Genomic DNA, 16,695 nt, shown 5'->3' with positions numbered 1-16,695 from the left:
ACTTTGAGAATCACTTATCTAGGAGAGGGATGATGAGGAGTACAGGCAGAGTGGTGGAAGGAAAGAAAGTATGAAAGAGAGATTGGGGAGGAAGAAACCATAGGTCTTGGGGATTAGACACAGAGGCAAGGAAAAGGAAGGACTCAAAGATGATTCCAGAGTATTAAGCCTAAGTGCCTTGGAGGGTAGGAGAGTCTCAGAGGCAAAACCCTAAACATTTAGGGGTGGAATGTAGTTGCATCACAGGTACTGGGAGAATACGTGAGCCCCTGTACCTGTCTGCATGTATACCGTGGCATTCACATTTAAAGGCCTTTCATCATTCTCCAGGAGAGAGGCTGGTGAGGACAAACCCCACATCTGTGTTTGGTCTCTTCTTTCTAAAATGTAACCTTTGAGTAGAGGAAGAAAATAAAGCTAGAGAACAGAGGGTAGGGAGGGTAGAAGGAGCTTGGATATTGTGGAAATGGAACACACATTTTCGGGTTGCTAAGTATTTTTTTTAAGATTTTATTTATTTATTTGAGAGAGAGAGAGAAGAGAGAGAGAGAAAGGTGGGGGGAAATGAGTGGAGAGAGGGAGAGAGAGAGAGAGAGAGAGAAGCAGCAGGCTCCCTGCTGAGCAGGGACCCTGGGATCATGATCTGAGCTGAAGGCAGACACTTAACCAACTGAGCCACCCAGGCACCCTTGGGTTGCTAAGTATTGAATGTATATGGGCAAGTGCTCACAAGGAAAAGGCAAATGAGGAAAACTCAGTGTGGACCATGCAGGTAGCTCTAGGATACCAACCAAGATGACTGATGCTATTTCTGAGAGCAGAGGGTTGCGATGTTAGGGATTCTTTGTTTTTGATTAATTTTTTTTACTTTTTTTATAATAATATTTTTTATTATATTATGTTAGTCACCATACAGTACATCCCTAGTTTTTGATGTAAAGTTCCATGATTCATTACTTGCGTATAACACCCAGCGCACCATGCAATACGTGCCCTCCTTAATACAAACTGAGGGCTTGGGGGGGGCGGGGAATGGGATAGGCTGGTGATGGGTATTAAGGAGGGCAATGTTAGGGATTCTTAACTCCAGCCTACCTAACCTTCCCTAGTTTCCAGGATTCTGATCCTGGGGACTTACTCTTCCAGGCTGTTTCCCCAGCCCATAGGGATTTCTCTTACCTGCTTCTCTCCACTTGGCCGCCGGTAGCTGAGCAGAAGCTCCACAGCGCCCACCACCTCCTTGCGGATGGCGTAGAGCAATGCATCGCCTACATACACGCTGTGGTTCAGCAGTAGCTCCATGATCTCCAAGTTCTCATTCTCAATGGCAATGAGGAGGGCACTCCGGCCCAGAGGATCCATGCAGTTGATGTTGACATTGTAGTAGATCTCAGCCTCCTGTAGGGCCTGCTTCACGGTGGCATAGTCCCCCTTCTCCACAGCATTGAGGAAAGCCTTCTCTTCTGCAGAGAGCTCAGTCTCAGCCCTCACAATTTGCAGGGGGATACGATCTCTGTATGGTGAGTAGTTGACTTTTTTGTAGTACAGTTGGGCCATGGTTCATAGCAATTTAGCAACCTGAGTGAGAGAGAGGGAGACAAAAGAGAGTCTTAGGTGCCTGGAGGTCTCAAGTAGCCAGTTTATGGAGGCAGCTTGGCTAAAGGGTTGGAAAATCAACTGTTTTCACACCACCGTCTTTCTCTTCCTGCAAAAGGGTATAGCAAAAAAAATTCCAGGCTTTTGGGTGGAAAGACCTGGGTTCAAATCCTAGCTTTACCAACTCTGTGACCTTGGACAAGTTATTCAAGCCCACTGTGCTTTGGTTTATTATTATTAAGGTTATCAATATTAATAGCATTAATAGCAGTTATCACTTAGTTACTGCTTACTGTGTACCAGGCCCTGCGCTAAAGAATAATTCCTTCCTCATAAAGCTCTTGTGAAAGTCAGATGAGATAATATATTATCAAAGCAACTGGCACAGTGTAAACCTCCTAAGACATGGCACAAATTAATTCCTTCTTTCCCTTCTGCTGTCTGAAGATACTCATGATAATACTTCTGATTGATGATGCAAAGTTGGAGTTACCTTTGGCCAGTTTCCTTTAGGCCCTGGGCCCATGGGCCTGAGCTGATTTTCAGGGTTACATTTGCAGCTGTCCCAGATGTAGATTCTGGATTGAAATCTGGTTTTCATGCTAACTGAAACCCTGCTTCTGGCTGCTGCTCACTGGGGAACAGCTATTGGCTCCAATAGACCAAAGTCAAGTACCCCCTCTTCCTATTCATGATTTTTTCCTCTACCACTTGAAACCAAGGAGCTGATGGATCTGATAATCTGTTTGATTCAGTTCTGAGAAGAGAATGGTCTATTTTATATGCACCACATCTAAAACCAGATTTTAATGGAATTGATTTTAAAGTAAAACCTATTATTGAATTCCTACAATGTGTTTAACTTTCTCTGGGAAACCAAGAAGAAAAAGACAGTCTTTGCCTTCAATTGTATAGAATGAATAACAGTATAGAGTTCTTGCCTCATAGTTAGTTTACAGATCAAATTCATGCGTGATCCTTACTGACTCCTTGTATTAGCCCTGTGAGATAGGAATGGTTATCCTCCCCAGGGGAGAAGATAAGGCTCAGATCCATAAGGTGATTGTCTCCCCTTTCCCTCCCATCCCTGGGACCTCCAGGACCCTCTGGAGGCTAAGTTTGGCTGGACTGATTTAAGTGTCTCATTACCGAACTGTTTTTGCCCGCAAAAGGAAATGGAAATGTGATAAAGGGCCACTTGTCTCATCTCCTGGATGGAAGAGAAGATGAACACATGAAGCTTCCACAAACATTTGCCTCACTTTTCTAGGTAACGACATCCCTGCTTTGGCAAAGGGAGAGCATATATTATACCAAGTGACATTTGCAATTCATGTGCTTACGATCTTCTGGGAAGTTGGTATTTGAAGGTGAGTGTCACCTCTTGCCCTGAACAGGCCCAAATGACAAATTTCTCTCTGCATCCAAGTCTCAGGAGAGCAGGGTACTGTTTGGCTGTCTCAAGAAGCACTGATATTTTTCTGTGCTACTTTCAAGCAACTCAGCAGTGGCTAAAGGGAAGTGGCACTTAGAGTAAGCATTTGTCATTAAACAGCAAATGGCTTTAATAATACTAATTGTAGACTGCCTCCCTTCCTCCCCATCTCCATTACAAACAAACAGGGAGGAGAAAGAAGAGACAGTGTGATCTCCTGAAGAGACTCAACAACTTGATTCATTTATATTTATTTAGTTAATCAATGTGAACACACTGGAAGCATGCAGTGTGCCTCGTACTATGCTAGTCACTTTGAGAGGGTATGAAAGAATAGGTCCATGTCTTCATCATCTCTCACCCAAACCATTCCACAACCTTACAGTTGGTCATCCTGACTCCATTCTCTTCCCCTCCACATGGTTTTCCACACCACCCCCAAGTTATCCCATGAAACACACATCTGATTCCATTTCACTCCTCCTTGATTAGTTTCTTGCTGCTCTTGTGATGAAACCAACATCCCTTTCTGAGGTCTCCTAGGTCTGGGCTTGTGTTTACGTCTCCAACTTCTCACCCTCATCCACTATTCTTTAGCCTTGTGGGACTTCTTTTGATTCTCCCAACATGCCAAGCTTTTTTGCCACCTCAAGACCTTTGATTACCTCCTGGAATGCTCTTCTCCAGCTCTCTTCATCTCTCACACCTCAACAAAATGTCACTTCCTCACAGCAGCCCTCACTAGCCACCTTGTCTAACGTAGTTCCTTCATATCTTCTCTCCACTCTATTCTTTTCCTTCTTAATGCTTATCACAATTGGTAGTTACATATTTCTTTGTCTTACTGGATAATCATTTCTTCTGTCCAATTTGCTTTAAAGCTCAAGTTCAGGGACTCCACCTGTCCTGTTTTTATAGCACCTGCACCTAGCCAAGTTCCTCGCATGCCCTGGATATCTGCTTGATATATATTTGATGAACAAATTACTAAACCTTCCATGATATTCTCTCATCTCTCTCCATCCCACCTTAAGTTCTAGCCATACTGATCCATAATCTCTGAGTTGCCCTTTTATGACCGTATCTTTGCATATAATTTCATCCCACTCTCTCCACCTAACAAATACCTTCTCAGCTTCAGCACCTTGCTCATAGTTCTCCTCTGGGAACTTTTTCCTCAACACCTTGAGAAAGTTAGCCAATCTCCCTCTGAGTTCTCCACTGGTACTTGGATGACATTTCTCCAATGTCATCTAACTGCATGCTTGTCTTTCTGCCACTAAGGTAAGAGTACCTTGATTCCTGCCTTCTGAGTACTCACACAGGGTCTGGAACAGGATGCGTGCTCGACAAATGAATATTTAGCAAATACAATCTAGCTGAGGAGGGTTGGCAGGATCACAGAATGAAGTACTAAATTATATGGCACTGATTTGATGCTTTGGGATTTCAGAAAGGGCTTGGTGAGGGCTGGAGATCTCAGAGAAGGTTTCATGAAGGAAGTAGCTCTTAAGCCAATCTTTGGAAGATGAATTAAATGTGAAAATGTGAGGGTAGGCCAGGCACCATAGAGCATAAGAACAACAATCGTGAGATCGATCATGGCCTAGTTGGGGGGGGGCATAGTTTTCAGGCTATAATAAGATACAAAGATTAGAGGTGAACTAAATTTCCAAGGCAAGAGCTCATAACCTCAGTTTTCCCATCTGAAAAATGACCTTAAATATTTGCTGCCATTTTCCACTTAAGAGGTTACCATGGGAGAAAAGGCTAGATGTCTTTTCAGATGGTGTCACAGGTGGTGCTGTGCTAAGCACTGTTGCTGCAGGAAGATCTTGTCCACTTCCATAGGGCAAAGCTGTGGGATAGACTGAAGACAAATGTATTCTAGTGCAAGATGAGAAGGAAGGGAACTAACTAAATCGGCGCCTTATTATATGCCAGGCACTGTGCCAGCAGCTGGTGCAGCAAAATAATTAGTAGAGTTTAGAATACTTAATATGTCCCAGGCACTGTGCCAGGGCAGCACTATTACTACTACTGCTTCCTGTGCTAATAGTAGTAATAATGAAGGCGACAAGCAGTACCATTCATTGAACTTTCACTATGTGCCAGATGTGTGGGTTATAGTAGTGAAGAGAGAGGACAGTAAAATCACGGTAATTTAAGAATTCAAGTAAGTATAATTGGATTATATATAGTCAATTCAGAGTCTAGATTTACTTTTCATTTTTTGCATTTGAAATTGATCTGGTCTATTGCATTTCCAGTGAGCTGTGCTATGAGAAGCCTCATAGTATTCCCCTTAGAGAAAAATATTTCCTCTGGAGGTTTGCCGGAGAGTGTACTATTAGGGAATTACTCCTTTGCTTTAAGGCACTACATCTCTAAAACTACCCCTGGAAGGAATAAAAAAAATCATGTGACTAATATCTATTAACATCTTAATGTGGATTCCTTGAGGAGGAAAGTTCCTGTGGCCTTGGGAGCACAGAGACGTGGGTCTAGAAGGGCAGGGAAGATGTGGTGAAGGGGAAAGGAGAGGCCTGGTGTCCAGCCTTAGGAACATCTTTTATGTATCCATGCCCACCTTGACAATACACATTGACAATGATGTAAAATGGGTTCCCTGCATTGTCTGTCTACATGTAGGCTTATGTAGACATCTAATGAATTGCCTAGTGCCCTACTTCCATTCCCCACAGCTGATGCCATGTGACCCTTACTTATAGGTTTAGGCTCAGCCTTCCTTCAGGCTGAGACCAATCCTTTCTTCATAAGCTGTTAGTCCTACTCTGCCATTATTCTGGGAACAAATAGCTAATGATAGAGTTTCTGGCATCTCTTGAGGATGTATTATTGGGCAGGTTCCTTCCCGTCACTCTTTACCTTTATACTTGGCAGATTGTACTCATTTGCCATTAACCTAAGCCAAGAGATGAGGTTGGCTTTCCCATCATTATGCACTGGACTTGAGGTGTGTTCTTAACTGAATAAAACAAAACCAGCTGGCACTTCATGCCATTTCTACAAGTGAATCTCACTCCAATGTAGTCCACCAAGTAAGGAACATTAGGAATGGTCTAACAGGTTGCCTCAGGGGGCTTATCGTGTTCTCTCTTTTCTGTGCTGCTAGCCAAAGGAGATTGTCTAATGGGATCTGTGACATTTTTAGGCTTAACTGATGTGATTTAAAGAGCTAAATCAATGGGCTGGGCAGAAGGCCAGGGCGCAAATCCCAGCCCAGATCACTGCCCAGCTCCAGACTTTGTCTGTGAGGAGGAAAGCCTTGCTTTCCACCTAACTAAAAAAAGTGTGCTTTTAGAGGGATGTGGTATCTGTGCATGGCTTGCACTCTGTGCCATGAGGATTGAGGTTGAATACTGAAACCCTTGTGACCTCTCACCTTTATCCATGCCTGCCTATCCACTTCTGCATCTCTTCAGAAACCCTTTAAGACAAGTAGATTTAATTTGATAAACTTGTACAATCTCAAGTGTAAATGGTGGATAATGAGTACATTCAATGACTACGTACCCAACACTGTGCTAGAAGCTGATGAAAATGGCTGGGTGGGGGCGCGTGGGTGGCACAGCGGTTAAGCGCCTGCCTTCGGCTCAGGGCGTGATCCCGGTGTTATGGGATCGAGCCCCACATCAGGCTCCTCCACTATGAGCCTGCTTCTTCCTCTCCCACTCCCCCTGCTTGTGTTCCCTCTCTCGCTGGCTATCTCTGTTAAATAAATAAATAAAATCTTTAAAAAAAAAAAAGAAAATGGCTGGGTGGCTTAAAGCCATACCTCTTCTAGGAAAAAATTACGTTTGAAGAGGAACCTTGAATGCCCAATCCAAAAAGTAACTAAAGTGGAAATTTTATGTACAAAGGCACAGGAGTGGGCTGGTCAGAGGAAGACTGTGTGTGTGTATGCGTGCACATGCATATGTGCACATTCAGTGGGGTATTGATTTTGAGAGTATTTTGGCTCCTTTCATAGTACCACTTTGAGAACTTCTTAATTTTAATGTAGTAATACTAATCTTTCCCAGAAAGGTCCAGATCTTGAACCTCTTGCAGGGGACCTCAGAGGTCATCTAGAATAATCCCTTGCCCAATGAAAAAGTTCCCTTGACAATATCCTTGTTAAGTGATCATTCAGTTAATGAGCACTTCTACCAATGAAGAACTCACCACTTTCTTGCCTGTGTGGTGAATGCTGACTTTCAGCAAATGCTTTTCTATGTTGAGCTGAAATCATCTGCCTACAACTTCTATTCCATTGCCCTAGTTCTTTTCTCTAGAGGAGCACTGAGCAAAACTCTTCTCCATGACAACCCTTCAAATGTTTAATTTCAGCTCTTATGTCTCTCTCTACTCTGAGTCTCCCCTTCTCTAGAATTATGATCATTCTAGTGGTCTGCTTTTAGTTACACTATATTTTGTTTCTTTTTAAATATAATGCTCAGAAATGAAGCCAGTGCTCTAGAATGGTCAGGCCAGCACAGATTACACTGTGGCTATTTTTTCTTCATTCATATATGCATCAATGCTTTGTTGAGGTCAAGATACGTCTTGTTTCAGGAGGCACTGCATAGTAACGTATTGCAGTATTGTCATTTGTATAAATCTTATCAAGAATTTCATTAATTTATAAATAATAATAATTAACATTAAGCACTAATCATATGTCAGAGACTATGTTACTAAATGCTTCACATACATTATTTAAATTACTCCTCACTTTTAGGGGTGCTTGGGTGGCTCAGTTGGTTAGGCGTCTGCCTTTGGCTTGGGTCATGATCCCGGAGTCCTGGGATTGAGTCCCACATCGGGCTCCCTGCTCAGTGGGGAGCCTGCTTCTCCCTCTGTTTCTGCTGTTCCCCCTGCTTGTGCACTCTCACTCTCTCTCTGTCAAATAAATAAATAAAATCTTTAAAAAAATAAAATAAACTATTCCTCACTTTTAGACAGTTACTATTATAATCTCCCACCTCACAGATAAGAAACCTGAAGCACAGAGAGGTTAAGTAAATTGCTTTAGTTCACACAGCTAGTAATTGGTGGCTTGGGATTAGAGCCAAGCTCTGACTCCAGAGTCTACATTTTTAACTACTTTGATGAAAGTGGTCTCTTTTATATATGACATAATGCCTATAACAGTGCCAGAAATAGAGTGCTTCAATTCAACAGATACTTGTTATGCACCTACTATTTGTCAGGCCCAGAGTACTTGGTAGTGGGGAATACCAATATACATAGCTAAATGATATAGCCCTTGCCCTTAAGCAATTCCCAGTCCAAAGGGAGAAAAAAATGAAAATACGTTAAATGTACTATGGTACATGTGTACTATGGTACACAAAGGAGGAAGTGTTTAACTCTACCTGTGGAGGTAATTGAAGAGAAAGTAATATTTGAGCTATGTCTTGAAAAGTTGGTAGGAGTTTGCTAGACAGCAGTGTAGGGATAGTCATCCTAGGCAACAGACACAGCACAATGGTATTTTAAGAGAACAATGACTTTCTATTCTTCATACCCCTCAAGCATGTGACTACCTTGGGACCTTTGCACACGTCATTTGCTGCCTATAATCTTCCACCAGATCCTCATAATTTCTTTCTTAACATGTAGGCTTCAGATCAAATGTCATCTCCTCAGTAAGCCTTCTTAGACCACTTTTTCTAATGCAGCAAGCCTCTCACATATTCCTCTCCATTTCATTACCCTGACTTGTTTTTCTCCAAGAACTTACCACTATTTGAAATGATCATATTTATATATTTTTTTATTATTTTAACAACTAGCTCTCCCAACCAAAATGTAAACTTCATACTAGCAAGAACCTTATTTGTCATGTTTACTACTCTATACCCGGAGCCTGGCACATAGTAGGCTCTCAATAAATTTGTATGGAATTACTACATGAAATAATGGTGAGGCTAGAGATGGGGTAATGTTCTGTCTGTAGAGCTCTTGTTTGTGTGTTTAAACTCCTCCCTTCAATGCAGCCATGTGCTCAGGCAAGAAGTTTTGCCTTCATCTCAAGGAAAGAGGCTTAAGTAGTCTAAGACTAAGTCAATATTGGTAATTCCATTTCTTCGGTCAGTGATTGACCTTTGAGAATTTGTTGCAATTCTGGCCGATGAGATGTCCTTGCCGGCTTCTGAGAAAGGTTTCTTTGTTCCAAAAAAGACATGTAAAAAGGAATATTTCCCTTTTTGCCTCTGAATGTTGTCATTTCCTTGTGACACCAAAGACTTTGGTAGCCACCTTGGAACTAAGAGGACAGCTAACCTAAAAGATTCAGCCTACATGCTGAGGATGGCATCAGTCAAGTCCTTTATGATATCTTTGAGCCATTGAATTAACCACTCTGGGAGCTGCTTAATCTCTAGTCTTTTAGTTGTGAAATAAAAACTCCCTCTTTGTTAACCCACTTTTACACATGCTTTTGTGTTACAGGAAGCTGAACACATCCTAAGTGACTGCACTTTCTGAAAAATTACCAAAATTAAACCATAAATAAATGGAAAAACTGAACAGATTAGTAATCACAGAAGAAATTAAAATAGTTTGAAATATCTACCAATTAAAAGTCATTCTGCTCAAGTAGTTTCACAGCTGTATATATAGAACTTAAAAAAATACAGATGGTTATCTTCATGTTAAAAATAGTTCATTTCCAACCTGAGCCGGTTTGCCCCTCCTTAGGCAGCCTGGTGGTCCCATGCTCCTGGGAGGTCACCATATTGATGCCGAACTTAGTGCGAACACCCTATTGTCATAGCACACTACAGCCTAGAACTCCTGGGCTCAAGTGATCCTCCTGCTTCAGCCCCCTGATTAGCTGGGACTCCAGGCACGCACCACCATGCCTGGCTAAAAATCATTCAGATTATGGAAAAAGAAATAATTCTACAGAGCAAGCATAATATTAATGCCAAAATCTAATAAAGATAACTAAGATGAAAACTACAGACTATTTCAGTCATGAAAATAATTCCAAAAATTCTAAATAAAATATTAGCAAACTATAAAGCAGTAGTGAATTTGAAGAATAATACATTATGACCAAGGGGAATTTGTCCTAAGAATGCAAGCATGGTTCAATATGAAGAAATTATCAATTCAATTTAGTAAATAAGTCAATGACTTAAAGGAAAGAAAGCATGATTATATCAATACATGAAAAAAAGTAATTTGATATAACTCAGCACCTATTTAAAAAAAACTAAAGTAAAATTGGAACAGAAGTAAACTACTTATACACAAAACACAATTTACCTCAGAGCAATAATAAATATAATAAGTTGTGAAATACTGGATCTGTTGCCATTAAAATCAAGAACAAGACAGGGATGCCACTATTATTCAATTTTAAGGTTCTGGCTATTGTAATAAGAGGACATGAAAATATGATAAATATTTAACAGAGGAGACAAATTTAGTTTTATATTTACATAATATAATTGTATAATAAAACACCCAAGAAAACTTTACAAAATTCTGTTAGAGCTAACAAGGTAAGGTAATTGAATGTAAAAAAATATGCAAATATCAAGAGCTTTAAAAAATTTAACCATAATCATCACCATCACTCAGAAATTGAAATGGAAAGAAATCCAATGAAAAATAGTGCCATCTTAAGATATCCAGGAGTTAATTTATTTAGAAAGGAACAAGACCCATGTAAAAGAAGTTATTGAAGGGGGTAAAACAAGACAAAAGAGAATGGAGAAGCACATTATGTTGCTGAATAGAAAGATTCAGACTAATAAAAATATAATTTCTTAATTAAATTTAGATATAAATTACAAAAAGTATGTCATTCAGGTTTTATATGGAACTGGACAAAAAATTACAGTTTAAATGAAAGGATAAATGTGTAAATATTTCCACAAAATTTTTGATTAAGAAAAAAAGAAATGGCAAAGTAGGGAACTCCAAAAACCCATCTCTCCACTAATGCAATAATTAACCATCACAGCAAAAATGATCAGAATCAACTTTTTCTGAACTCTGGTAACTAATAAAAACTTAAAACAATATTAGTGTTTAATGAAGAAAGAAGCTACTAAATTTTGGTAAGAGAATGTTGGAGCATTTCTACTGAACTGCCTACCATCTCCATCCCCTTAGCTTGGCTAAAGCTATGGAGACAGTGGCCCACATTCTTCATTGTGGCTTGCTGGTGCCAGGCAGGGCAATATAGATTTTGTTCTCAAAGAATTGTGATTACATGTTTTGACAGGTTAATACATATGTACTGAATTGCTGTATGAGAAAGAGGGATCAGCTGAGAGGATTAACTTTGTCTTTTTTTTTAAGATTTATTTATTTTAGAGAGAGAGGTGGGGAGTGGCAGAAGGAGAGGGAGAGAGAAACTCTAAGCAGACTCTGTGCTGAGCACAGAACCCAATATGGGGCTCAATATCATGACCCTGAGATCACAACCTGAACCAAAACTAAGAGTCAGATGCTTAACTGAATGTGTCATCGAGGCACCCCAGATTTACCTTTGTTTTATACTCCCTTCCCCCTTGGAATTTTCTCAGTAGAATTTTCCTAGTAGTATTTGTCAAATGCTGAACAGCAGATTTGAGGAAGCAGAAGAAAGAATCAGTGAAACTAAAGATATATCAATTGAAATTATCCTGAGGGGCAGAAAGTAAAAAGGAATGAAGAGAAATGAATAGTACCTCAGATATATGTGAGACACTACCAAGTGTACCAACCAATGTATAATGGGAGTTGTAGAAGGAGAAGAGAGAGAAATTGTGGCAGAAAGTATATTTGAGGAAATAATGGCCAAAATGTTCCAAAATTTGATGAAATACATAAATCTATATATCCAAGAAGGTTAACAAACTCCAAGAAGGCTAAACTTGAAGAGATTCTACACAGACACATAAAAATTGAACTATCAAAAGACAAAGACATAGATGGAATCTTGAAAGTAGCAAGAGAAGTGACTTGTCACAGATAAGGGATCCTCAATAAAATTAACAGGTAATTTCTCTTCAGAAACCATAGAAGCCAGAAGGCAGTGGGGTAATATGTTTAAAATGTTGAAAGGAAAAAAAAAGCCTTCTCAACCTAAATTCTATATCCTGCAAAACTGTCCTTCAAAAATGAAGGTGAAATTAGGACATTCCCAGATAAACAAAAGCTGAAGGAGTTGATTGCTAGTAAACCTGCCCTACAAGAAATGCTAAGGGGAGTCCTTCAGGTTTGACAACAATTCAAAACCATATGAAGAAATAAAAAACACTGATAATTACATAGCTAAATATAAAAGCCAGCATTCTTGTACTTTTGTAAGTCTTCTTTTTTTTTCATATATGATTTATTTATTTTTTAAAGATTTTATTTATTTATTTGACACAGAAACTGAGCACAAACAGGCAGAGTGGCAGGCAGAGGGAGAGGGAGAAGCAAGCTCCCCACTGAGCAGAGAGCCTGATGTAGGGCTCAATCCCAGGACCCTGGGATCATGACCCAAGCCAAAGGCAGATGCTTAACTGACTGAGCCACCCAGGCACCCCTCTATATATGATTTAAAAGACAAATGCATAGAACAAAAATTATAAATCTATGTTAATGGACACACAGTATATAAAGATGTAAGCTTTGACAATAACAACATAGAGGGGGAAGAATGGAGCTGTTCCTATGAACAGAGTTTTTATACTCTTGCAAATAAATTATTAATTGAAACTAGCTTGCTATACATTGAAGATGTTGATTTTAATCCCAAGGGTAACCACTAACAAAATAATTAAAAACATTTAGAAGAGACCCCTCCTGGTGTATCTAACTGGCTAAGTCAGTAGAGCATGAGAGTCTTGATCTTGGGGACACGAGTTCAAGTCCCATGTTGGGGGTAGAGTTTACTTAAAAAAATATATAGAATAGGAAATGAGAAGTGAATCAGAATGATAAATTTATAAAAGAAAACAAACACAAAGGAAGGCTGTAATGAAGAAACTGAGAAATAAGAAATACATAAGACATATAAAGAACAAATAGCAAAATGGTAGAAATAAGTCCAGTAACTAAAGTTTGAAGGATTTGGGTGAGGGCAATACTAGATAATGATATTCCATTTAGATATATTGGTGTTTGAGGGGTTTTTTGGGCTGGAGGAGACTCAGAAAGAAAAGATCCAGTCAGCATGTGGAGCACAGCCCTGAGACCCGGTGATATAGAATTGGGAGTCACCAGCATATTGATCAAAGGTTCCAAAATCTGACTGCACATTAAAATCACCTGAGGACCTTTTAAAAAATATCTATGGTTGGGTCATAGTACCCCCCCCCCAATGATGGTTAAAGATAGTACCCCCGGTGAATGTAATATGCAGCTGAGATTAAGTACCATCATTATAAGGTAACTGGAGGTTTTGGGCATGGATGTGATCTTCAGTGAGAGTGCAAAGAGATCAGGGGAACTGGAGAGGAAATTTCTTTCTTTCTTTTTTTTTTTTTAAAGATTTTATTTATTTATTTGACAGAGATAGAGATAGCCAGTGAGAGAGGGAACACAAGCAGGGGGAGTGGGAGAGGAAGAAGCAGGCTCATAACGGAGGAGCCTGATGTGGGACTCGATCCCAGAACGCCGGGATCACGCCCTGAGCTGAAGGCAGACGCCTAACCGCTGTGCCACCCAGGCGCCCCTGGAGAGGAAATTTCTAATTAGAGTGGAGAAAGGTCTAGATCTCCACTGCCCAGTATAGTAGCAGCTAGCCACATGTAGCTATGTAAACTTAAATGAATTAAAATGGAATGAAATAAAAAATTTTGTTCTGCAGTTACACCAGTCACGTTTCAAGCAGTTAATAACCACAGATGACTCATGACTACCATAGTGAACAGCATAGGTAGAGAGCATTTTCATCATTACCAGAAGTCCAACTGAACAGTGCTAGATGACCCAAATGTCTCTTCTACCTCAACAATGTCCATAATACAGAGGACTTTTTCAAATGCAGAGTAGAAATATACAGTATCTATGCAAAAATATGGGTATTTTCATTTGCATAATGCATTTTCATGGCTACGGACATGTGGTGTTTTTATTTCTGTAAGGTCCTCAACTCTTTATTCCTTTCTCTTTGACGTCCAGGGGAGTTATGTAGAACTGCTGGCAGCTGGATTAAATCGATGCTTTTCATTTTCACCAGAGGGAAGGCATGAACAAAAAAATATATATTTGTTTCCCTCAAGTCACTCATCTGAATCAGGAAGTTTAAATCTGTTGCTCAACACTCATTATCACTTTGTCTGAATGATGTTCCTTGAAGTAGTCAAGGGAAAGGCAGAATGGGATGACACTGATTACAGTAAATAATAGGCAGTGTAATTGGTTAAAAGTCTTGCATCTGATTATTAGTCTTGTGACTGGCTTTCATCCCAGATTCCACAGGCCATGAGAAATGAGTGTCTGTCTCCTTTCTGTTACCCCTTCACTTTGGAATCTAAAGTGACAGTGTTCACATAGGAGCTTATTGGCCAAACGATCCTTAAATGGGTCAGAAGGACTTAAAAGTTTATTTATCCCTTTCGACAGGAACCGCTATCTTCCAGTAATTCACCAAAATGACCAACACAAAGGGAAAGAGGAGAGGTACCCGCTTTATATTCTCTAGGCCTTTTAGAAAACATAGAGTTGATCCTTTGGTCACATACACACAAATCTACAAGAAAGGTGATGTTGTGGATATTAAGGGAATGGGCACTATTCAAAATGGAATGCCCCACAAATATTATCAGCATAAAACTGGAAGAGTCTACAACATTACTTAGCATGCTGTTGGCATTGTTGTAAACAAACAAGGGTGAGATTCTTGCCAAGAGAATTAATGTACGAATTGAGCATATTAACTACACAAAGAGCTGAGATAGCTTTCTGAAGCATGTGAAGGAAAATTATCAGAAAAAGAAGGAAGTCAAAGAGAAAGGTACTTGGGTTCAACTGAAGCACCAGCCTGCTCCACCCAGAGAAGAACACTTCGTGAGAAACAATGGAAAGAAGCCTGAGCTGCTGGAAATCATTCCCTATGAATTCATGCTGTGATAAATGTAAAAACAAACAAACAAACAAACAAACCTCAAGACTGAACTAACTAACTAACTAAATGTTTATTTATGCTAATATTTACGGAATATGAGTGAGGGGGTACACAGGAGTTCTTTGTGTTGTTCTTATAACTTTGTATGCATCTGAAATTATTTTAAAATAAAGTTACATAAACCATCAAATCATGAATTTTCATTTTAAAAAATCAAACAATTGGCTTAAAGTTTTCCAGTCTTTCCCCCATGCATTTTAAATGAGTTTATCCTGTGTATACATTTTCTATCCAGTTTTCTTCACTTTCTATCCAGAAATTCTTCACTTGTAAAAATTTCCCACACATTATTATCAATAATATCACTCTCTAACTCTTCTGCCCTTTCTACCACCAATTTCCTTTGTGAGAAAGTGACTCTGCTAGGTGAGATTTAGACAGTACAGTTTAAAATATCATGTTAAATGACCACATGATATTTTGTTAGATCAGATCAGGCATACCATAATATACTTAATTAGTCTCCAATTTGGGGATATTTAGGGTGTCTCCAGTTTATCTCTACTGTTATAAGCAAAGCTGTGATATTATTGTACTTAAATTTTTTTAATATTCAAGGTTTTTTTGCTCAGTATAGCTTCCCAGAAGTCAAATTACTGGGTCAAAAACCAGGAGCAATCTACACTTTCAATGCCATCCCGATCAAAATACCAATGACATTTTTCAAAGAACTGGAACAAACAGCCCTTAAATTTGTGTGGAACCAGAAAGGCCCCGAATCGCCAAGGAATTGTTGAAAAGGAAAAACAAAGCTGGGGGCATCACATTGCCGGATTTCAAGCTGTACTACAAAGCTGTGATCACAAAGACAGCATGGTACTGGCACAAAAATAGACACATAGACCAATGGAACAGAATAGAGAACCCAGAAATGGACCCTCGGCTCTTTGGGCAACTAATCTTTGACAAAACAGGAAAAAACTTCCAGTGGAAAAAAGACAGTCTCTTCAATAAATGGTGCTGGGAAAATTGGACAGCTACATGCAAAAGAATGAAACTTGACCACTCTCTCACACCATACACAAAAATAAACTCCAAATGGATGAAAGACCTCGATGTGAGACAGAAATCCATCAAAATCCTAGAGGAGAACATAGGCAGCAACCTCTACAACATCGGCCAAAGCAACCTTTTTCATGACACATCTCCAAAGGCAAGAGAAACAAAAGAAAAGATGAACATGTGGGACTTCATCAAGATAAAAAGCTTCTGCACAGCCAAGGAAACAGTCAAAAAAACTAAGAGGCAGCCACAGAATGGGAGAAGATATTTGCAAATGATGCTACAGATAAAAGACTGGTATCCCAGATCTACAAAGAACTTCTCAAACTCAATACACAAGAAGCAAATAAACAAATCATAAAATGGGCAGAAGATATGAACAGACACTTTTCCAATGAAGACACACAAATGACTAACAGACACATGAAAAAATGTTCAAAATCATTAGCCATCAGGGAAATTCAAATCAAAACCACACTAAAATACCACCTTATGCCAGTTAGAACGGCAAAAATGGACAAGGCAAGTAACAACA

General features: G+C 39.6%; 1 protein-coding gene and 1 pseudogene across 1 annotated transcript in view; one reads left to right on the top strand and one right to left on the bottom strand.

The window, feature by feature from the left end:
- Positions 1-1,557, bottom strand: part of TRPC5 (transient receptor potential cation channel subfamily C member 5) — a 174,186-nt gene extending 172,629 nt beyond the window's left edge. Inside the window, exon 1 of the mRNA XM_008709288.2 lies at positions 1,180-1,557. Within this exon, the coding sequence (XP_008707510.2) occupies positions 1,180-1,557 (378 nt within the window). The remainder of the gene's footprint in view (positions 1-1,179) is intronic.
- Positions 1,558-14,603: 13,046 nt separating this feature from the next.
- LOC121102071 lies at positions 14,604-15,103 on the top strand (annotated as a pseudogene).
- Positions 15,104-16,695: the final 1,592 nt, after the last annotated feature.

Source organism: Ursus maritimus (genome assembly GCF_017311325.1).
Source record: "Ursus maritimus isolate PB19 chromosome X unlocalized genomic scaffold, ASM1731132v1 scaffold_X1, whole genome shotgun sequence".
NCBI classification, from domain to species: domain Eukaryota; kingdom Metazoa; phylum Chordata; class Mammalia; order Carnivora; family Ursidae; genus Ursus; species Ursus maritimus.
Note: the sequence above shows the minus strand (reverse complement) of the source record. Positions and strands in the feature narration are given on the sequence as shown.